At 39.5% G+C, this 24,690-nt stretch overlaps 1 protein-coding gene across 2 annotated transcripts in view; it reads right to left on the reverse strand.

The window, feature by feature from the left end:
* Window positions 1-619: 619 nt before the first annotated feature.
* pex14 (peroxisomal biogenesis factor 14) overlaps window positions 620-24,690 on the reverse strand; it is a 77,602-nt gene continuing 53,531 nt past the window's right edge. Inside the window, exons 6-10 of one of the 2 annotated variants that reach the window (XM_066690650.1) lie at window positions 20,908-21,010; window positions 14,935-15,032; window positions 6,678-6,769; window positions 3,727-4,183; window positions 620-1,035 (exon numbers count right to left, since the gene is read on the reverse strand). In XM_066690650.1, coding sequence (XP_066546747.1) covers window positions 994-1,035; window positions 3,727-4,183; window positions 6,678-6,769; window positions 14,935-15,032; window positions 20,908-21,010 — 792 coding nt within the window. In that variant the 3' untranslated portion in view covers window positions 620-993. Of the gene's footprint in view, window positions 1,036-3,726; window positions 4,187-6,677; window positions 6,770-14,934; window positions 15,033-20,907; window positions 21,011-24,690 lie in introns of both variants that reach the window. The other variant, XM_066690649.1, reaches the window with a different exon arrangement.

Here is a 24,690-nt window from a genome sequence, read left to right on the forward strand (position 1 = left end):
GGATCAAGACTTATTGATTAAAATATGTCCCCCTTAGAAAGGGTCAGTAAGTATCAGAGCTGCAAGTAAAGGAAAAAAAAAAAACACTGAGTACCATTTTATCTAAACCTTCATCTAAAAGAGATAGCAAGCATCCATTAATAAGTTAAAACTCCAGAAAACCTTAAATCTCTATAAACCTGATGACAGTAAAAGTTTAATTGTATATATACACATATTATTGGCTGTGTGTATATGTAGTGTAATACAGGAGTGAATGTTATTTTTCCCATATTTTTCCTGAATTTGACCCATAAACGTAAAGTTAGTCCTTCCTTCTCTGTGGTTTAGTTTTTTTATAACCGCCCCCCTCAATTATGTTAATAGGATGTTGTTTTTCTTTACTATAGTGCTTTTATTTTATTTCATAGCACAACTTAAGTGGATGCAAATTAAATCAATTAATAGCCATCAACACGTTGCTAGCTAAATTAAATGATGCTAAATAGAGGTGTTGATGCTATATAGATCCAACATAGTCAGTTCACACCATCGGTGACAATACATTTTTCTATGAAATTGCGGATTTATTTCCTGATTCCCACACCAGATAACAAGTCTGCACTGCACATGTATAGCATAGTGTTAAACCAGATTTATTACAATTATATACATTTTTATTTTTTTTCCAATATCAGAAGTTTATACACAGTCACAATTACCAGCTGACAGTATTTGTTCTCAGTTATGAACCGTACAGCAAAAAAAAAAAAAAAACTGTTTGGAAAAAGGCAAAAATCGCACATCTAGAATCCCCAGCATGCAGTGCATTTCAAACTGCTACCCAATTCAGCCTACAATTTGAGTGGCACGGTCAGACGCTACTTGTAGGCTCACGGTGCTGAAGTATGTGGCGTGTCATCAGTGCCATCACAGCGGGCGCTTTCCCAGAGTTCACTTGGTGTAACAAGCCTTTTCCTGGCAGGGGCAACAGACACGCTGGGAGCAGGCTCCCTAGCTCCTACTTATTTGCAGTGATGTGAATCCAGGCAGTATCTGTTCGATGAGTGAAAACAATAAAGAAGCATAAACCTTCAGATAGACACACGCTCACTCACACACTGATCTGATGTCCTCTTATGATGTCCTCCAGTTTATGCAGTTCATTGGGGGGGGCAGGGGTGGATCTGGAGGGCTTCAACTGAACCTACACTGATGCATTTTGGAAGGGAGGGTCACTCTGCAGTCATATTGGATGCTAATGATGTAACCTACTAGTTAACTAATGTGCACCACTCAGAACAGAGGTGGTGTTGTTAATATAGCGACCACAGAATGATTGTGACAGAGCTTGTTACCTTTTTCTTTGGGGGGGGGGGTGGTGGTGCTGGTGTAAAAGAAAGAAGGGAATAAAAATAAAACTGGAACACCCTTTGGAATAGCACCATACATGTTGTTTTGCCAGCATTAGACATTTTGTTTTAGGCACACCCTCATTAGGCCATGGAGAGGTTTATCACACACTATATAAAGGGGGATATAATCTATATTTCACCTCTCTGTGCAAATTAAATGGATACAGATCAGCATGTCTCCAAATTTGGGTCTGTGGCTAAATCTTAATATCAAAATAAAAAAAACACAGTATGACAGGAAATATCAGTTGTTGAAATTTAACATTAAGGCTTAATTCTATTGTGTTTTTTTTTTTTGCCAATGGTCAAAGACCTGTCTGGGATTGGAGAGACAGGCCCCCCCGAGTAATTAAATGATGCTTTCAATAGTCTCATTATTGAGCAATGGGTTTCAAAATGCAAGTGCTTTGTTTGAGGATTAGATTTTAAGCCATTAGGTATTTCAGAGCAGAGCCAACGTGGAGCAAAAAGTCTTGAAGGAGGATGTGCAAAACTATAAAAGCATGAGTGTGAGAAACTGCTTCTCATAACCAGAAACTACATTTAATTTACGAGAAGCGAGCTAATGTAACCCAAAATTGACTCGTACCAGTAGCTACACTGTCGCTGTGTCTACGTGTGGCGATCTCTGAGCTGGAATTCAGTCATGCGCTGCTGCAGAAGTGCCTAATTTTAGGGCAGTTGTTATTTTTTTCTTCTACAGATTACTCATCAGTCTATACAAAATATAACTTATAACAAAAAAGTGTCATCTTTAAAAAAAACTAAAAAAAACAAAAACAAAACAGCACTAATAGAAAAAGATGCTGCTTCTGGAGTCAAACGTACAGGTGAGAAGCTTGGTCTAAACAAGGAATCAAAATACTCAAGTCAATAGTCACTGCAGTCTCTAACAGTTTACAAAGCCTGGCAGGGTTTTTTTCCACGAGAGAACAGATACTGTACTTCACATCTGCGGGACCTTCCTGCCCACTAGTTATGTACTTATACTTTACTCTCCATTGAGATCACTAGGTAATATAAATATTTTTAAAGGTAAGTCCCTCTTTAAGATTTTCCCCATTTTCCTGCTACAGTTTGACTTCCACTATGACACAGTTTCATTACAATATTCAGTGGAGTTACATGTTAAGATTATTCACAGTAGGAGGCCAATATAATTTGGACTGGAGGGTTTGTCATGTAATATAATATAATCTAACAGGCTTTCAGTATTAGATTTCAGATTTTAGCCTGCTTGACATTTCATGCCGTATGAACTAATGCATCTGTTATTTGTTGATCATTTGATTATTAACATACTTCATAAACGAATCAGCTTCCTCACTGGAAACTAGAGCAAAAGTATTGCGGGGAAAATACCTCGATTTTATCTTTTTGCCTCACAGGGAGCGAGAGAGAGAGGGGGAGAGAGAGGGAGGGAGAAAAAGAGGAGAAAAAAAAAGCTTAGAAACCAGCTTCATCCCTCATCAGCATATGTGGTCTAGTCATCTGAGAACCTTTATCTTCTGCGTGACATAAACTCAATATTAAAAAAATGAATCCCAAATTTCTGCTTTTATCTCCATACTTAATACTTAAGCAATGATCACTGCAGTTGTTATTGGGTTTCCTGGGACACTACATTTCTGGGGGTGTCCAGTTTTTCACCATCCTGCACTAGGTTTTTGATGTGGAAATACAATTAACGAAAGACCTCACTCACTGGGACAATCGACAAGCACAAAAACAATAACAAGTCATGTGACCTGGTACTAAAGTGCAATGGGTTGACATTCTAATTCTTTGGTGTCCATAGTTTCTTACTGTAGCCCCTTATTATTAAATAAAATAGATATTCTAAGTAGCAGATATATCCTCACAATTCGGTTATACAGTACTGAAATCTACAGTCACTACGTCGGGTGAAATATATATAGCAGTCACAAGGGTTATCTTATTGGTGTCTCATGTGGAACGCTTTGCAGACCTCTGTGCAGAGGGCCGCATAAGGGGGACAAAGAAAATCAGTTTGTGCTGATATCATAGTTAATCCTGCAAGTTTAAGAGATCCACAAGGTAAACTTACTGGGCCAGCCATGCAATAATGTTGCACCAAAACTGCGTTTGCATGGGAAAATAATAATCATAATTAAAAAATAATAATCAAGCCAGTTATTGTACAGGGCACTAGTTCTATGCTTGTTTTCCGGAAGGTCAAAATGCATATTACATAATACAGAAAATTAATATAATCATGGCTATAGTAATGGCAGAGGATGGAAATAAAATTAGGTGCGGGAAGGGGAGAAGAAAATAAAAATAAAGAAGGTAATTGTGTGAACTAGTCCACCTCGCTCTCGTTGCTGGCCCCCTCTGGGCGCCGCAGTTTGTCCACGTGTTCGTTTATCTGTCCGTCTCCACCTCGCCGGTCCTCCCGCTGCACGCTCAGGTGGTCCTCTTCATCCACGTGGCTCACGTCGTCGTCTTCGTCCTCTTCCTCATCCTCGTCGTCCTCTTCCTTCTTCTCCTCCTCGCCTTGGACCTCCATCCTCACCTGGTCTTTAACATCCAGGGTCAGCGTGCCGGCCAGCCCTCCGTCGACACCCAGAGCGTGTGGCCCAGCCTGGGCGCCCTCGGGACTGTGGCCCTCCTTCACAGGCGAGGAGGAGACCGACTCGTTGCTGACGGGCGAGATGTCGGAGCTGCTGTTGTTGTGGTTGATGGATGGGGAGCTAGACAGCGTTGCCGGCTTCACAGGGATTTGCCATGACGGGATCTTGGGAGCTGAGGGAGATGCAGGGAACTGCCTCCTGGGAGGAAGGAGGAGGGGATGTGGCAAAACAGGAAACAGAAAATGGGTATCACCGGTGAGCTTTCTTTGTTTTACTTTTTCACTTTGGCAGGATCATGGGGAAGACCTCAGCAGAACAAAAGATACACACCATTTTATACCTGGTTTTATTTCGATATATACTGATTATATATAACTGTACAATACATTTACTACATAAACTGCTACATAACCACTCTTTTGCACAATAACAGGCAGAAGCAACAGGACCACTCAGCTCTGAAAAACAGGTCCAACCTTTCAGCTGCACTTTATTGCTCTTCCTGTTGGCCTTGAGGAATATTCACCACTTGTTTGATTCTGACGAGATGTCATTTTGGCTGCAGTAGTGCATGCAAATTCACACTGCCTCCTTAAAATTAACCTTACGAATATGGAAAAGCTAAAGAAACAGGCTTTCAACGAGATTCTGTTCTAACTTTAAAAGCCATAAAGCATGTATTCCCGTATTAAAAATGGAACGTTATTTTACAACTGGCTCTGAATTTTCCTTTCAATTTTTTTTTTTCTCTCCACCATGCAGAGTGATGTCCCCGTGCTGGAAGTGACTTTATTCCTCTGCTGTATAGCTCAGTTTCCATGTTGGTTCTGAGACGTTGCTGGTTAGCGTGCCCGTCCCCGTCCCATGGTGCAGTGCACAGCAGCTGCTTGGCTCTGGGTTCGGGGCAGTGGAGCTGCTGTTTCCTACCCCACTGCAAGGCTTTTTACATGCAGCCTGCGTCTCGACTTCAGCACCAGTACAGGAAAATAAAAAAAAATAAAAAATTGCTGTGGGAGTTTCCATCACCTCAGCATCTCTTCACAATACAAACAAGATGATGCGCACATTATTCATTATCATCATAAACGCTATGAAGAAATTTAATTTGCAGACTTTGTTTGCTCCCACATTATAAAAAATGCATACTCTCAGATTTTCAAGAAGCACTTAGCCCCACTGGAAAGGATCAGTATATTCATCCTAATGACAGCACTACCCCCCCACCACCCTTCACTACCACCACACACACACACACACACACACACACACACACACACACACACACACACAACTCCTCCCACCCTAACACCCGGGGGAGTGTGTGGAGGGCCATTTGATCGGGGGTTAAATGATGCTTTAAGCTTAGAAAATGCAATAAAAAACAAATGACTAACCTATCTGATCAGGGACAGCACGGGCGCTGCAGTACCTTTACACAAAGTGAGCTCCTCGGCCTGCCAGCAGCTCACTAAATTTGTATTGCAAAGATATTTTTGGCAAGCAGGCCTGTGTGCCACGCGTTCAGCACGCCCCTGGCTCAGGTACACCGGGTGACAAAGACATCAAAGGACGGCCTCGGGGGGAGTGTGTGCTCTGCCCTCTGGTGTCCTGGAGGTCAGCCAGGGTGCGTGTGCTGAGGGAAGCGTTTGCAGCTTCAGACCAGGCTGCAAAGACCCCACTCCCACTCCCATCAGCTAAAGATTTCAGTCTGCAAATGACTAACTTGTATAATTCAACGGGTAAAGATGGCATGAAATGTATGTTCTAAATTTAATGTAAATGTAAGACCAACAGCAGCTTATCCCAAGAAGAAACCTGCATGGTAACAGTGTTCTCCGCTGTGTTAACTGGTAGTTAACCCCCGATAACGCAGTGTGTGCCGAGGCAGCTGTAAAAGTTGAATGTCAAAATCGCTAACGAAGAAGCAGGTAAAAAAGAAACAAGGATAATACATTAATTGAGATAAATATGTAAAACAAGTACAAAATGTGTACCGACTAAGAGTTGCACGGAACACTTTAGTCTTCATGATTTTAAAGTGTAAACGAGCACCTAAAACTTAATTTGCATTATGAACATAGAACCAAATGAATATTTATGAAAATGTAACTGCATATATTTTCATACGCCGAGAGAGAGAGAAAAATGTATCTTGTAAAGGCTTCCAGCTGTCTTCAGGGAAGTGCAGTGGAGTGTTATTAGAAGTGTGTCGGTGCTCAGCGGGAAAGAGATTCCAAGCTGGCAGCCCTGGTTGCAGATCTGCCTGAGAGAACCATGTGCCATAGGTTCAGTTCTAGAACACGGGGTCTGTCTGAGAGAACTGTGTGCAATCGGTTCAGTTCTGGAACACGGGGGACAGAAATAGTTTATTTTCTGGGCTGCTGCTGACGTGTGCCTGCTGCTTGATAAATGTTACTCTATACCAAAAAAGTGCTAAATGTTTAAGGGACTGAAATAGCCTTTTGTGAGATACAGTGCACTAAACTAGATCAGTTGTCAAACTTTTTTCTGAATGCTTTTTTTTTTTTTTTTAAACCTGTAAATTGCTGTTAAATATCCACATACTATTTATAGATGTTTCCTATCTCCATGCTCCTATTCCTAACAGAAATGTGGTGTTCATATGCATTTTATTTTTTACAGAACTGAACCCCTTAAACAAAATCAAAGCCCATCAATCTGTCAGTACCTGCTTAGGAGGAGGCCTTTCAATGACACAATCTCCGCCTTGAGCTCGTTGATGGACTGGGACTCAAGCATTCGGTTGGCCGCAGAAGATGCCTGCTTGGAGAGAGAGGCGAGGTTAGGAAATATAACCATTAACGGCAAACTGGAAGATGGCAAAAAGTGTTTTTCAGTTGGCCAGCATATCACCTCTCTGTCGTCTCTTAAACATCAGCACACAACTGACAGGTGTCACACACAGACATCCAGACCCCACATCATGTGTTATCGCTGTTGCACATTTTCAAGCTCACCTCTGGAACATTTTTTAAGTATTTTCAAGCTGCGGTTAAATCAGTAAAAACTATGGATCAGCTGTTCAGGAAGATAACAGTTTTATAGTAACTGTTGTTATTATTTTACTATTTATTTCTTGGCAGATGCACTTATCCAATGCGTTCTGTCTACAGAGCAGAATCGTGTTTACCATGCCACATTACCAGCCAGCCTCCTGTTACCGCACTCGTATCAGGCTTACTAGAGAACTGCAGCACATATTGTGGGTAACAATCACCAACAACATAATCAAAAAGTCAATAGATGAAAAGGTTCTGCAGTAAACGACTGTGGAGAGAATCTCTCGCACAAAACCCCTAAGGATCTATATATCCAAACACTTCACTAAATCATAGTTTCTGGGTACTGTTCAGAAATGTGTCAGACATTTTATGTTTGTTGTTAACAATTATCTAAACAGAAACAAAAAACATATAGATAACACAGCGGGACACCGTGCCTGTTCTTCCCTTTATTGGGGTGTATAACAGACCATAAATACGGCATCAAGGTCACACCATATTCCATACAGTTTTCTAAATGAAACAATGAGATCAGACTGAAGAATGAATTGTGGACCTAAAAAGGCTTGCAAATGCCATAGAAAGGGAGTAACTATAAACAAAATCAATATTTTGATATATAGATATATGCATGCAGACAATGATATTTGATACTTAATAATACAATGATAATTAATTTCCGAATAAACACTCTGTAAAACAGTATAAAAAAAGAAATGGAGAGAGAGAGGAAAAACGCCCTCTTCCATTTACTGTTTGTCTGATTACGAGATCTTCCAAAATGTTAATGGGAATGAATCATGCAATTTTTACATAATTTTCCATATCCCCGACCAATGATTTGTAAAAAAGGTATTTGATAAGGTGTTCTGTGAATAACAATAGCTGCATTCATGAGTGATCCACAAGTCAGAGGATTTTATTAAAGGAGGGTGTTATCACTGGCTCTTTGGCATGAGATGAATTGCTGTAGGGAGTGTCAGCTAATTGAAGTAGCCTCAGTGTCATTTGAATAGCAAATGGCAAAAAAAAAACAAAAAAAAACATCTTTGTATGCTGGAAAGAGACACACACAAAAAAAGAGAGGTTTTGAAACATTACACCCTGAAAAATGAGGCTCACAAGCACAGACACTGAGCCAGCATTGTTCAGAGCACTGAGCGTCTGACCATTGGGTTTTCAATGACCAGTTTTGTTAATTTTGGAGGGTTTCTAATCATGAAACATAATTATGGATGGGACTTGCTCTTACAATTAAAATGGAATGAAATTTGCTTTAACACATTTTTATAGATAGATGCCTAGTTTCTGAGCAGTAGCTGCAGAGCAACTTGAATGTGCTGTTAGTGAATTACAAAGAGTAGGAATTACGTAAATGTTCACCTTTCCAAACAATATATTAAACGTTCAGCTAGAACATCTGAAAACAAAAAGTACTGTTTCTATAATGCTGTCTGAGTCTTTGACCTAAACACCAACTGTCAGAATCCATTCCTAAAATACTTGGGAGGACTTGGGACATTTTAAAAGAAACTCAAACATGATAAGGGCCAAAAAGAAAGGTGTTTCACTCATTTCAAAAGCTGTTGCCATCAATGAAACGGCACAGTGCTACCCAAGACTGGCCAGTGGTCGCATATGGAACAGCAACAGCTTTTAATGATTTAAAAAATATATACTGCAGGAATCAAGGGGACTATAACATGAATTTCACATACATCTCCTGCAAACTTACACTTACAGCGCGCTGCATAAAGTCTCAACAGGAAATACAAACAAAAACCTTAATCCCGAAAGCTACCATCCACCAGAGATCAAACTGCGCTTCACACTAAATTACATTGGCAGCATCTACCGGCCTGTCTTCCCACCTGTTACTATCCGACACTTCCATATACTGCTTATTAATGGCACAAATCAACTGAATCAGATTAACAGAAGATCATAGGTTTACATCCTATTACCAGTGCTATCATGAGCCTTGTAAACTGACACCGAAACAGCGGAGGGACGGGGAGCTTTGAACTGCCGACAAGCAAACGCCCCTGGTCTGCACGGTTTAATCCCCCCGCTTCCTGGTCTCTGATGTAAATGAAAGACAGGGCTGGAGGTAGATATGTATTTAAGCTACATAAGAAACAGTTATTAAGACACGCCAGAGTCTGCTATTCAGAAAGCCAAGACCCGTACAAAGTGGCACCTATGATGACATAGGCTCTGTTTCATATGTATATGTATATATATATATATATATATACACACATACATACATACTACTTTGCATACAATTAAATCTTAAAGAAGTTAACTGAAGCCTATCTAATTGAGATCAGACTCAATTACAAACCAGGGGGTTCTGGTTCACTCAGATCTTTACTAAGCTGGGTCGTCCTGATAAAGTTCAGTGTTTTAGAGGGTACATCTGATAGAAGGAGACATTACCTCAGGTCGCCTCTACCTTCAGCCTGACTCAAGCACACTTATTACAGGCTTCACCTCATTACAACAGCCTTAATCTCTTGTTCCCAAAGGCACTAACATAATAAGCCTGGAATGTACCTCTGTCTAATTTTACCTTTAGAGAAAAAAAAATTAAAACATTAATTGCTTTGGAGGCTTAAGTTAGGGGCTGTATAATAAAAAACACAGACTCACTGGCTGCTGTGGAGAGGCGCTTTCCTTGTCGTCATGCAACCTATTCATTTGAAAGCTGACTGTAAAGTCCAAGTGCCCCAAAAGGCCTTTGGCGGGGGCTATAAACCACTATATGGTCTACGTTATGAACTGTAAATCTGCTAATGGGGATGAACAAAAAAAAACAAGCCATGAGCGAGGTGATAAAACTGTGCCGAAATGACAACACAAACAAAACCAAACAAACCAAAAAAGTTTAAGAGACTAATTAGACCAGGGTAACAAGTGTGCAGGGTAATAATACTGCTTCAGTTAACCGCAGGACTCTGGCAGCTTGCAGTTCCGCGCAGTGGCTGAGCCAGATGAACAAAAGAGCCAATCAGCACATGCGTCTCTGTTTCTCTCATTCTGGTGGCGTTTTAGCCATCCTCAGGCAGGGGTCAAATAAATACTTTGACCCTCAGAGGCGTCTTGAACTTTTAAAGATGCTTCTTTAATCTCCTCGTAACCATAACCACTATGACGTACAAGTTTGTATTTTGCGAATACCAGGTGGGTCAAGGATTTGATTGGATCCGGCCCATTGTCTTCATGGTCCATCACTTTTCATACAGGCAATTAATTAGTTATTGTGTGGAGAAAGGGGGAATATTGGTGTTCGTTAGGACAAGACAAACAAAAACACACAGAAACCTGGACTTGTTTGGTGCAACGGTGGTGTCTTGAATACAATCTCACTACTTCTCCCATGTTTGAGCGCATTAGGGTTAACAGTCCAGGGGACAGGCAAGGCTATAGTGTATGAGCTGCCAGGATGAGCGTTCCCCAGGACAAGTGAGTTGCAAGAGGAGACACTGTTAATAAGCATGCAGCACCTGGTGTTGGAAAGGGCAGGTTCTATACCAGTGCACAGAGCACCCTATTATACACAACCTGTTATCTTCTCATAACATTCTCAATAATAGCTTAAAACTAATGGCTGATTTCAGGAAGTTCAGCTGTTCTTGAGAATTTTATTAGGTACACCTGGGCGTCTTGTACAGACGGCCACTGCAGATGGTGCAGGAAAGACGATATAAGAAATCTGCATATTTGAAATGAGACAGAACTCGGACTGCTCAGCACAGAGCCGTCTCTGAAGCCCGGGTGACTGTGAGGTTTTTTACCAAACAGCATGAAAGCCCAGCTAATACTCTTCATACCTGTTTGGAGACCAGAAAGCTACCTCTGTGGTCTAGACACACAGAGAAGTGTTTTTATTTTTATTTTTTGAATTTCCAAATAGCCAGGCTGCAAATGAACAAGTAGGGAAAAACAGAAACTAGAGATCACAACACTAACATGAAAAGTCACCCCCGGCCCTGGCACCCCATGATGCTAAAAGAAACCTAACTCTACAGTAATCTAGGTTTGTATTAGTAAATAATAAAATGTGTTTGAAATAGAGATTCTGGCCTAGTTTTTTTTTTTTTTTTCCTTTCCTTTTATTTCTACAGGCTGGAGTGTTTTGTTACAAATTGAACTGTTCTCATCTTTTCATGTGTTATGACAGATAATGTGCAACAACTGCTGAATTGAAATACAATAGAGCAATTGAACGCTACTGATTCACTGTTATTTTTCTCTGCTAAAAATAGTGCACCGGTTTACAAAACCTAAAGGCCTTGCTTATATATAAAGAGGCATGCAGCTCACTAAACAGGATGTAGCTGAAAGGTACTTTATTCAATCTAACCACCAAGTATTTGGTAACTGAAGAAAAAAAAATAAGTATTTTATATATGCATGTATGTTTTTATGTATGTATGTATGTGTATATATATATAGGGAGGGTTTCTGCAGACTGTAATCTGCGAGACCACATTTTCCTTCTCTGGAGAATAAACTTCCAAGAGTGTCTTCAGAACTGGAAAAGCACACTTTACAGTTTAGTGGTTGAGGAAGTATAAGAAATGTTTACTTAGCAGCCGAAGAAACAGAAGTTTCAATGTGTTTCGGGTTAAATATGCATTTCCGTGTTAAGGGGTTTAATTGCCAAGACTGGCGCATTTTATATTGCAAAGAAAAACCCAAAAGTCAGCTCAAAAACCGCGAAATGAAAATGATAAGTAGCTTAACAGCCGAACATGTGTTCTTAATCACACACTCAGGACCTGAAAACAATTTTCCAATTTCCCATATGGCTTGACACCACAGGGTTCCACATCTCCAAAGAAAATTTAAGATCAACACTATGGTCATAAAGTGGAGTTTATGATTTGTTTAATGGGTGTTTTGATATGAAATATACTTTTTATACACTACAGCCTTCCAACAAGGCACTCACTGTAAATGAAGCAAAACTTTTTAATTTAATTTAGATTTAAAAAAAAAAAAAAATCCACCATTTCTCTGTTTTTTTACACATTCTGATTAGTGCTGCAATTGTACTAGAAGACAGACAGAGATGACTGGAGCTTGCAAGGTTTTACAAGGAAGGGAATGATTCAAAGTAATGGTCTTGGATTCTGAATACAGGTCTAATTAGAAGCCTCCTTTATCATGAACTGCTTTAAGCTCAGTTTAATACAATCATATTTTGTTATGCCAGTTTAAGGAGGGAGGCTTCCAAGTGACTTTGCAGTTTTTAAACTAACACATAAGGTGGATGGATTTTTTTCTCCCCCCCTTTGTTTGGAAACAGATGTGTACACATATGTTTTGCTGCATTATCCATATGCTTCACTCAAGCATCCATTTGCTGAACAAGCGATGGAAATAAAACACTGTCAGAAACTAGATTTGAATGTGATTTTTGGTCCATTTAGCAAATGATTTATCTCTATCTTACTCAGAAAGAGAGAGGATATTGTTAAGTAATAAACCCGCAAACATGATTGGATCTGGCTTTTTCACTTAAGGATCGTAATGCCAAATCTGTGCATCTAATTCCTATGACCACATTGTGGATTGTCACATCAAACCACAGGAGCTTTTCCAGATCAGCAGAGACACATGGACCCAGGGACAAGGCATTCAAGATGGAAAACAAGAGACACTTCTTCACACAGAGAGTTGTCACAATCTGGAACAAACTCCCCAGCTATGTGGCTGAAGCTGAAAATTTGGGAACATTTAAAAAATAGACTGGATAGTATCCTTGCATCACTTAGTTATTAATGGACACCAAACAAGCACAATGGGTCGAATGGCCTCCTCTCGTTTGTAAACTTTCTTATATTCTTAAAGAAAAGCCTAAACTGCAAAGCAGCAGTTCTGTGAGAATGAAGGGGAAATCTGGAACTCAACCTAAAAAGCATGCTTCTAAGCTGATTACACAAATGCTGCTGTATTCTCTCCAACATTGCAGTACCATTTAACTGCAGCTGCTGCTGTTCATCTTCTTCTTCTTCAAGGAGGAGGAGAAGGAGATGGAGAAGGAGAAAGAGTCATAGACATAGACATCGTAGTAATTGTTCAGGTTAATAATTATCCCCAAGAGACACCTGCCAAGCCCTGTGTGGCGTGGGCAACTGTGTCCTTTTGGATGGCCTGATTTCAGCAGCAGCAACACCAATACAACTTCTCTGGAGACCTAGGATGCCCCTCACATGAGCCTAATCGCTTCCCATATAGCAGTCAGAGAGCAGCATTAATCTAGATGTCACTGAAGTATGTCAATGATTGTTTTATACTTAGGTTTGCCCTATGAGGTTGAATGGCTTCTGGTGGTGGTGGTGGTGGTGGTGGTGGTGGTGTGGGAGCGTAATCACAAATGCAAAATGTAGAAAGCAGGAAACCCCTGGAGTCTTTTGTGAAACCCAAGTAGTGAACAGTTCAGCATCCGGATGGAGGACACATGTTGGGTATGTAGCTGCCTGTCACAACTTATGTATATCCCACTGAGAACAGTAAATTCCCTATCTTGTCCAGGCAACGAGGTCAAGTGTCATTGGGCCTTTGTTCCTGATGATTCTAGATTCCCTGTATAATGTGTGGCCAGCCCAAACACAGTCAATTGAATTATGTTCCCATGGGCTAATAAAATGTTCCTGCTCATTGGCCAAGAGCACTGGATAGACCTGAAGCTGGTGCTGTTATGCTAACCATACTGGGCCCCTCTGGACCATCTTTCACTTTCCAGAACTCAAACAACTGAGCCACTAAGATGTTAATATGTTGTAAATAGCTAGGGACTAAGGAAGGTATCATTTCTGAAGACAAAATAACCTAAGTTAAGGCCCCCAGAAATGTGGAAACTGATGAAAGAAGTTCCTCAGACTTGCATGGAAGTAGTCTGAGTAAAAAATATGCATTCTCCACTTGTGCACCTGGGCTCATTGCCCATTGTTACAATGATGTTCTAGGATGTCATCCAAGTGTGCTCTGGGGTCTGAGATTATAATCTGCTCTTCTGGAGCAGTCCTGGCACTTAGTCAAGACCCCATATATATATATATATATATATATATATGTGTGTTTGTGTTTGTATATATAATAATACAAAGAGACCAAAACTATGTCAATTACATTTTAGAGACAGAAAACACAAAACGAGAGTCCATATTAACTCCAGGCAAGAATAGCACATTTAGTGAGAATGATATTTAGTAGAAGCATCAATCATGTTCGTACCATTCGGTTAATTTTATATACCTATCCTTTCCAACACAGCTTTTTTTTTTTTTTTTTTTTCCGGCTAAAAGATAATTGAGTTGGACCGCGAGTGAAGTAAGGGAACTGGCAGCACTTTGCAATTTACTCCTTAAGTGCACAGTGTCGGGAGAATGTCCGAATTAAAATGAAAACCCTGCAACACTCAATCACACCAGAGTCATCTTTCACTGCTTAAAAACTAATGGAGGGGAAGATGTAAAGTGAAACACTGTGGTTTATGTTCTTTAGGCTGAAAAATATATTTTATTTAAAATAAATTTTGGGGGTGGGGGGTATTCCCACAAACATTCAGGCTAAGCACATGTGAAAATTCTGCAGGCTCACAATACAAAATTCAACATTTCAATGATTTACCTAGTTTCGTGCAGAAGGCTACCCTACCAAAAACTAACAAAAGAATATGCAAAAAAAAAAAAAACATGCAGGAAAGCAAATATTGACCCATTCTGATAGAAAGTAACAAACAAACAGAGATTTGCATTATTCAAAATTCACTCCTTATTTTGTCACCTCATTGTAAGTAAATGAGTGTTGTGATATAGAAAGTGTCTTATAAAGATGTCTTAGTGGTGGGCATTTGTGCTTTCAGCTTGGGGAGTTAAAACTTAAACGAAAGGCAGACGATGACAGTACCTCTGAAGCAGCGAGCTCCTGTGACAGCTCCTGTATTCGCTGCTGTTGCTGCACCAGAAGTTCCTGCACCAAGGCCAGAGTCATCTGACACTGTGTGACTGCATCAAAACAAACAAACAGGCGTCACAAAATCACGGAGGAAGCCACACACATTACAAGACTTAAATGTCTTCAAATATCCACATCATAGGTAATGGGTTTAGCCGTCATAGCAGGCCTAGCTGTGTAGTGAGACACACATCAGGGTATTGCAATGTTTTCTGGTTGTTTTTTTTAATTACTGTACATTCTGTTGAAAGGGCAAACACAAGCCTAGCCAAAGCTGTGGCTGTGAGAGTGGGCCGCCAGGGCAGCCCTTTGCTCCTGGGCTGAACTGAATGACAGACACTTCTATTGTAGATCACTCGGCTATAACCCCCTCGCCTCTCCTTGGCACGGAGAAAACCACAGAACTAAGGGGGCAATTTGCTCCCAGGAGAGCAATACTGTGGAGGGGAGCAGGGAAGACAGGTTGAACCCAAAATCACTTTAGGGAGCAATTTAAATCACTCCAGAAAGAGAAGCATAGAAGTCTCCATAAATCCATCCCACAGACACACACATACAAAAGATTTGCAAATCTGCAACAATTCATTGCTGCTGACTTCCTTGATGTGGTGAGCATGCATGAGACCTGGTAGTAAGCTTTAGATGCAGTTATGGAGGAGGGGCAGGGAGAAGATTGGCAATGGGATACAAGTAAGGAGGCCATGAATTTTATCCAACGGGGTGAAAAATAAATGCAACCTGAGCACAAGTTAAGTTATTCTGAAACTCTCTAAACCACCACTTTAAATGGCCCGTCATCCCCATCAGCAACGCATGGTTTGGATTTGCTCATTTCTGGTGAGGAGACGGACTCCTACCAGAACCAGTCTGACTCTCTGGTCTTGGCAACTCTGCCAACAGCCAACCCTGCAGTGAAGCTCAAGCTGATCCTCTGGGATACTTCAAGGAAGATCTGGTCATAGTTCTGAGACTGAAAAGGTACTCGAAACCCAGCAAAGCAGATGGGACACATAACCCAGTTGTTTGAAACATTTCAGATGTTTTTAAGTACTAAACGAAGGGGAGCAGGATGCGGGACCAATATATATTTACTGAGCTGTGCATGAAAAGATCACAAACTGGAATAAAATGAGCAGACTGTGAGCAGACAGTGGGGGCAAGGCAGTCCTTCCTGCCCTATTTTAATCAAGTCAAAATGTGATCTCTGTTCTGTCCTCTTTCTGTTGCCTTTATTTGCTTTATCCCCCTTTCTTACTATTCTTGCATTGCTTTATTATTATAAAGCAGTGAGCTCATTAATATTTAACAATGAACAAATCTAAACAAATGTATTTCAGAAGAAAAATAAATACATATATACACACACAGAGAAATACTTAATTTTGCACAAGAAATCAGAACAATTCATGGGGAGTTACATACCAATATAAATCAGAAAATCAGTTTGCTAAATTAACAGTAATACAAATAATAATAAACAACATATATTGGAATTTTAATTGTAATCTGCAGAAGTTCCTGCACCTGATTTGTTTGATTTTTGACTCACTTTGTGTATATGAATAATTTTGTTTTTAAAAGACTGAACATAACCGAGCATTTTTTTCCAAACACCTATGCCATCTATCTGTGCAAGGTGAGCATTTTGTTTGTGCTAATGTTTGATATTTCAATTATTTTTAAAATTAATTAATTACATAAATTCATGCTATAACGAATCTGTGCAAAGCGGGGTTTACCTGTATATGTATGTGTGTTTGTATATATAAAAAGGAAGAGAGCGAGCGATAACTTCTGCTTCTTAACGATCATAACGATCACTTTGCTACCACTGCAGACAGCAACCCCTCCACAATTCTCATCTGAACTCCCACGCGCACATGCCTGCGAGACAGTACTGATGACCAGGCTGTATATACTGATGATTTCTTCAACAACACAGCCGGTTTATTTTATTGACCACCCTCTAGAGAAGTTAAGACTGTGCAGTGTATTTCAGAGGAGGTTGCAAGGGGATCTGGTTAACTACTTAAGATTTCCTAACTTTTCAAAATAGGTACAGAAATTACAGAGAAACGCACACAGAACATCTGCATACGTGTCTGTGGTCTGACCATGGACTTTACTGGGTGTCAAATTTTTTTAAATCTAAAAGCTACTTAAATTATAAAATGTTACCGATTCAGATGGTGGGTTTACATCTGGAGCAGCAGAAAGACCAGTTGCCAAAACACCAAGGGTTTCCAATAAAGATAAAAATGAAAAACGAAAACTATAGGCTGTAGTCTCTCCATGTGAAGTACAGACGACTTCTCCACATTCCCAAACTAGGCGAATGGCTAATCCCAACCCTGAAAAGGTGTGTAATATATTAAAGCAGATGTTCGTTTAAGAATAAAGAACTCCAGCTTGATTTCTCCTTTCATCCAGGTCTGGGAATAAAATAATTTCCAAAGAGTATAATGGAATTTTCTTTACACTAGACAAATAGATTCAGTTCTAATCTTGTGTCTGCCCTTATATTAAATAACTGTCTACACACTTCCATTAGCTGACTAATCATCAGCCTTAATGCATTTGAAATCCTTCAAACAACCAACAAGCAAAATCCTTTCATACAGGAGGAGAAACGCATGAAATTCCCTCTCCTAATCCCAATAAATATTATGCTCCTTTCCTTTACTTTGAAGATTAAATTATTTTAAGATCACTGAAGGTACAGGAGATAAGGGACATATAAAAGTAATGATAATAACAAAAAATAACAGCAGTGCTTTGTGCAATAAAGGAGCATATAATTTCAAATAACACTGACTGTAGTTAGTTTCTCTCTGTATCTACTAATACCCTTATTCCCAAACAATGCATTAAGTTTCCAAAGTGATTATATTACAGAAAACCAATAAACATTTGTATATATCATCTGAAGCAAAGTGTTAAATCAAGCCTAATTGGTTTAACATCGAAAGATATTGCACTGGCCTACTGCTCGGGTTTTCAGTGGCTGGTTGTTTCAAAGCAAAAAAAAAAAAAAAAAAGCAATTTCTTTACAATAAAAAGGGGTTTTCAGAGTCAAGCTTATTAAATCTTTTGTTTTTTTATTTTTTCTCAAACGTTCGTTGTTTTCCTGATGTGGTTCACATGTGTTGCATATTCGATGCCGCTCTTTGAGTTTCAGACACAGATAGTTGTGCAGGTCTATAATTTACAGCGAGTGCTGGTAGGACAGCAGGCAACAGGGCCCTGTGCGCTGCGTGGAGATGTGACACGGGGTTGGGGGGTTAAGCTGCAGTCTCTCTATGCAGAAGCCCCACTGCTGCACTGAAACTATGCTGACGCTCAGAACTCCTGAGCAAGAACCGTCTAGTTTGCCTGGTTGTACGCTAACAGGAGTCATAAAAAGTGTACCCCCCCCCCCACACACACACACAGCACATATATACAAAGCAGATGCATGCCATATTCAAATTTGCATCTCCAAATATACTGAAAATTACTGGAAATAATGAACTCTCAGATTTGCCTTGTTCTTCAACACCCGTGGTATTAATATAAGCTTTCTACATCAGACCCAAAGACTGCTCAGTTTACATTACATGGTAATGGTATATGTAATAGGAAATGTATGTATGTATAAAATTAATAATAATAATAATAATAATAATAATAATAATAATAATATTATAAGGGTCTCTGCCAGTATTCCTTTTACTATATATAAACATAAAAATTATACAGGGCCCCAAATGTTTAGCTTTTAAAAGTATATATTTAATAAATGTATAATTTCCTGTCCGCTGCTGGTCTGAAACACAGACACAGTGTTTAGTAAATGATTCAGTATAAAATGTGGTTTAATGCAGACTACATATGTCGAAGCCTCATTCATTCTTTAATGGCCAGCTGGTCACCAAGATGGCTTTTGTTGAGAACCAGAGGCTGGCCAGCCATGCGGTTGAATTACAGCCTAGTGTTTGTGAAGTACTTCCAGAATCCATTCATTAGGAGGCCGTAAGAATGCACTGCAAATATGCATGTGAGCAGAGACCTCGGTGAAGTTAGCAGAGGAATAAAGTAATTCATTTTTTTTAAAGAAAATATTAACTCAGTATGCTTTACAGATGCACAGCATTTTTCACAAATAGTGTTCACGTATTCTGCAGGGTTGCAGTCAACAATAATTACCATTACTCACACTGGAGGGGGTTGAGAAGAAATTTCCATTACAATTACCACCCTTCCTCTCCCAATGCTTACTAATTGAAAAAATAATTAAAAGTCTTTTGAGGCAGAAGTTCAACCTTCATATACCTATACATACAGAATTTAATATAAATATCAAACAACAACATTTAAATCTTTGTTACAATAGGTATATCTTCCTATGGCTATTGTGGTTTCAGTTGCAAAAACGAAAAAGGAAAACAAAAGCGGCCTTATCTGGAAATCTCGACTGTAATGATAAACAAAGCAGGAATTATTTATGCTTAAGAAAAAAACAAAACGAGAGAAAAAAGGCCAACATTGACTGAGGAAATGTTTTTGCATACCTGAGTCAAAATGACAATAAAAAGACCTAATTTGTTAATCAGATCCACAGGAGTACATCAACTTTGCACGCAATCATATATCGTACAATCAAATAAAAAAATAGATTTAAAAAAAGGAAAATGAAAAGCAATGAGAGCAGTAGTAGTAGTGTAGTAATTAAGCAGGGGATTGTGATACAACTCTTCATATGATTACCTCTGCATTATATGACCTTGCACTGGCAATGAAAACTGACTAAAGAAATATTTTGAAGCCATCACAGAACAAGGGAGGAATTCACGGCATTGTATTGTGACAGACAGCTTCCTCTGCTAATATAATTGTCAGTTTTGTTTGTTGTGTATTGTGAGAAACCTTGAATGAAAACAATACCTATTCTCTGTTAGTTGATAACTCTGATAAAAAACCTACCATTTGCAAACACAAAAGGAGAACTGCAAAGAAAATGCGTTTCACTTGACTTGATTACAGTAAGGTTTTTCCAGATCTGATCAATACTGCCATAATACAGTTGTATTGCAGGAAAAAACAACATTAAAGGCAATTGTGGCCCCTAAGTACTTTCAGAAACCTCTTAATAAACATTTGAGCACAAGCACGTGTCTGTACACATACAAAGGTTTCCTAAATGGTCTTTCACAGTCAAGTTTGAGCACAAAATGATAGAATTAAGGAAATAAGAATCCAGAGCTTCTTAAGGGAAACATGATGAGTTTCTGTTGCTGTTGTTGAACACTGTGTAACCCTGAAAAACACAGAAGTTGAAACCTTGTGAAAATACAGAGGAAAAGTTCACAGCCTTTACCACTTATCTTTGGTTTGCATAAAGAGAAAAATATTTTCCTCATAAAGCTGCACATAAAAGAGAAAAAAAAAAAAGTTTTTTGCTTTCTGTTTTTTTTTTTTTTTAATATGCTATGCTAATCAGATGAAGTTCCTTGTAGACCTGTACTGCTTTTAAGGTTCCTTAGAGCGGTTTAATTGTGTTTTGTACGAGAGGTCCCATCTTTCTCTGACAGGCAGGTTTAAATTTCTCACCTGTCCACGGATGTGATGCACCTGTCAGAGCACAGTTAATCATCAGCCGGCTCCAGAGCCCAGCTAGAGCAAAGCACTTCAGCGCAGAAATTAAAATGAACTTTCTCGCCATAAAGAAAAAAAAAAACCTTGTCATTTCACTCCCCTCATTAATATTCCGAGGTTAAGAGCTTTTCAGCGAAACGTAATTAATTGAGGCTGAGCCGACAGTAAACAAGCAATTTCAAATTAAACCAAAATGACGGGAGCGTCATTTGTAAATGTGAGCAGATTTTCACGACAGATAAATGAAGGAAAATGTTAAGGAGGAAAACTGATGAAGATATTAATCTTCACCTGTCTGTGTCAGGGTGCCACTCATCTCCGAAATGTTGGTCTCGATCCTCTGCAGATGTTTCTTGTCCTCTTTGCTGCTCATAATGAGAGGGAGGATATATTTCTGCAATTAAAAAACACGACACACTATTAGAATTATTAGAATTCTCTCAAAAATAAATAAAGAAGCAGACATGTTTCCTGGCAGAAGAACAAGGACTTGTTTCTGAAAGCTCACACAGTCTTACTTCATCATCATTTTACCCATTCTGTTCATGTACCGATCTGTTCCCAGTGCAAACATCTCGATTTTATATCCACAATATGGGCAAACTTGTTTTTCATGGTCCCTCTACACTGTATGGCACAAGTTGTCTGTTTACCAAGCAATGGCGGATCAGAGAGCAGCATGAAGCTCCAACGGGATGAGCTAGACAAGTGAGCTGGAGCAGAAATCTACAGATTTCCACAAAAAGTGGACCAGTTTTAGTCGCATTTCAGAGGGCCCCTGCGGCTCACTTTGAAGGAATATATGGCCTCCACAGCAGACACTGGTGACTGTTACTGCAGGGTAGGAGGAGGGGGGATCTTGATTGCTACCTGTCACTTTCAAAGGGACCCAGTGGGGATGCTGGAAAACAAGGGCATTAATATCTCAATTGGAATTAATTAGAGAAGCGATTAAAAAAGAAAAGAAAAACATTTTGCAAAAATAAACATTAAAATCTCCAATCCCACACTGAACTGGCCTTTTTAACACATGTAGGGACTTTGTTATCCAAGATGTTCTCGTTACCACGATGAGAGCTTTTCTGTATTATTTATTATTAGTGCATCTTTAAAGTGGTTTGAATGATAGGAATCTGAATGTACATTTCTGAAGAGCTGACACTGGGTGTAACACAGGCATAGCATGCATGTGTAGGGAACTCTTTTGGTGTTTTCTCCCTATCCTCTCAATCCCCACCCAAGAACAAGCACTATCTGTGATCTGACAAATTAGTTCCTATGATTTAGACACAAAAAAATGGGGATTCACCACACTCACCCCTAATTCAAGCAATACGTTACACATTCTCGTTTTGGCTGAACAAATTTCCAAAAGAAATTTTAAACCGAGTGCACGAACTGAAGCATGACAAGATGGGCATTGAAGCAAAGTATGGAGGCTATCACTTTCCTATGTCAAGCAGACGCAGCCCCATTCAGTCTATGGGATGTGGAAACTTGCACTACGGCGTACACATCAATAATGCACTGGAAACAATTAGGCGGGCTAGGGTGTAATGTGACTAGGTAGGTTCAGGGTTTCATACTGCATTTATAAAAGCATTTTTCTTTCTACCTTGTTCACATTACAAGTGAAATGCTGAAGCGCGAAGGATAACAAGATAAGGTCTGCAAATGATGCTGCACTGCAGTCGAGGCGAGCAGGCGATGGCTGCTACAGCACAACGAGTGGCAAGCCTGCATTTGAGTCCTTTACTTTTCAAACAAAATCTAGTTTGAAATGTGTTCCTCTCTTTCTCTCCCTGTGCTCTTCTTCTCACACCTTCTCTCTAACTAGTATTTATGAAAGCGGCATTGCAATACTCCACTAAAAATACCCGATAATTACAGTCTCATGTTTGCAGCATCTTAACTAAGAATAGTAGACTCTGATTGAATGCCAGATAGACAATTCAGAAAAAAGAGAGACTGCAATACAGACCTCCTCAGTTAGAGCGAGTTTTTTTTTTTTTTTTTTATGTCCCCTGCATGTTAATACTGCCAAGACCTTTATTTACTACTTCTTAATGGAAACAGGAATAAACTCTGCACAATACAAAGAATGTGTTATGATTTTGGTACGTGTGATGTCTAGAACTGGGGACCAAGCATTTCACATATCATAGTATGGCCCTCTGACTGAATACAGCACACAATCTGACACCATCTTCAGGCCTCAGGTCAAGAACTGAAGGACAGAGTTCAGAAACTCTTGCATGTGTTCTTCAGTTGACACCTACATATTTTTAAAGAAAAGAAAAAAAAAACGGATAAAGCCTTGAGAAGATACAGGGATGTTAACAAACATGCAAATATGCCAGGTGAAGAGAAGTTGAGGCTCTTTCCTTGTGCACACTGATAAGATTATTAGCAAACAGAAAAATATGGAAAGGAAATTTAGCAGAATCTATGTTTTCTGTTGCATGGTCTGCGTATTTGATGGTGGTGGTACACCAGGCCGGCCCTAAACAAAGCACGTCTCCTGCAAAACAAACCCTAAAAAGAAAATCCTCCATATTTTTTCTCTATTCTCCACCCCCCCACCCACCTCCTACTCCAGCAATGAGATGAAGACCCCACTAACATAATCTGCTTTTGCTGAGAGAAGAGAAAAGAAAGAAAAGAAAGATAAAACAGAGATTAAATACAAAGACTGCAGCTGAGTGTGCTACTACAGCCTGGCAGGTTGTGGTGTCTGGTGAATAGGTCCCAGTTTCAAAGGTTTTTTAGCTTCTCCCCCCGTTTGTAGCTTGCCGTTAATGAGAAGGCTGTGCTAAGGTGCGGTTTTCACAGTCATTATGCAGCGTGAGGGCTGTTGACACCAATAGCAGTAATAAACACTTTAAAGTTGAAATAGATTAAATGAGTGTCAACACAACGTAATTAATAAGCTTGTTGCTGTGAACCATGTTTACAAGGCAATCTATAGCATACATAAAGTGTGCAGACAGGACGTATGGCACAGACTGTTACTAAACTCCTTTAACATGACAGCAGAGAAAGTCATGCTGCCGAAGCAATCCCATTTCTAAACCAAAGTACCTCAATCAAGGAGAAGGAGAAGGATAAATATTTCTGATAATATTATGATGGAAACATTTTCAAATCTGTCTGTAGGTTTTTATTGTCGCTAATCTTCAGAGTTGAAATGTTGTCTTGGTCACAAAGGAACAGTTAATTTTTCAAGTAAAATTAAATACAAAATTAAATAGAATTAAACAAAAATCAAAGATTCAAAGTTTATAGCATGTACCATCAGTTACACACCTAATTTCTTACAGACGTGAAATGTTACAGAAGAATTTTCCTACGTTTCATGTAAACCAAATAATTCCGTTGATCTCATTTTCATAAACAATGAAACATTTCAGTTGTGGTCATGAGTCATTTTTCAGTATCCTTGTGTTTGTATTATTGGCCGTTATCTTTATTAAGAGACGAGCATTCATAGAAACAGAGCTTTTTTGGTGCAGTTAATTCTTATACAGAATCTAGTGTTATTTAAATACAACCCCTCCAGCCTCCCCTCCTCAATTTAAAATCATTATTTTTGTCACATCCCCTCCCTGGTCCTGAGCAATAATCCATTTTATAGGCCCTGGACGCTGACAAAAGCAGAATTGGTTTTAACAGAAGTGGCCGACTACGCTGCAAAGAAGTGCTTATGCTGCTGACTGACGCCAATCATACCCTCCGATGATTACCATTCTGTGCACATGAAATTAAATGTTAAAGTAAATCTTGAGCCTGAACCCTGAGCAAAAGCTACCACACCCCCACCCTGCCCCCCTCTCCCCATGACATAATAAGAGTGCAGTAATCCAGTAGTTGCACTGCCATCCAGTCATAAAGAGGAGCTACTGCAAAAAATTCTCATCTATCTATAAAACACTGTAATCGACTCCACATGGTTTTTGCCCAGTCCTGTGGCAAAAAATTGCATTTATATGATTTCCAAAACAAGGTTTCTTGGATGGAGAATTATGATTAAAACAGTTGTGCTTTATTTTGGATTCAAAGGAGGAATGACAGGCA

This window comes from Amia ocellicauda, chromosome 18 (genome assembly GCF_036373705.1).
Source record: "Amia ocellicauda isolate fAmiCal2 chromosome 18, fAmiCal2.hap1, whole genome shotgun sequence".
NCBI lineage: Eukaryota > Metazoa > Chordata > Actinopteri > Amiiformes > Amiidae > Amia > Amia ocellicauda.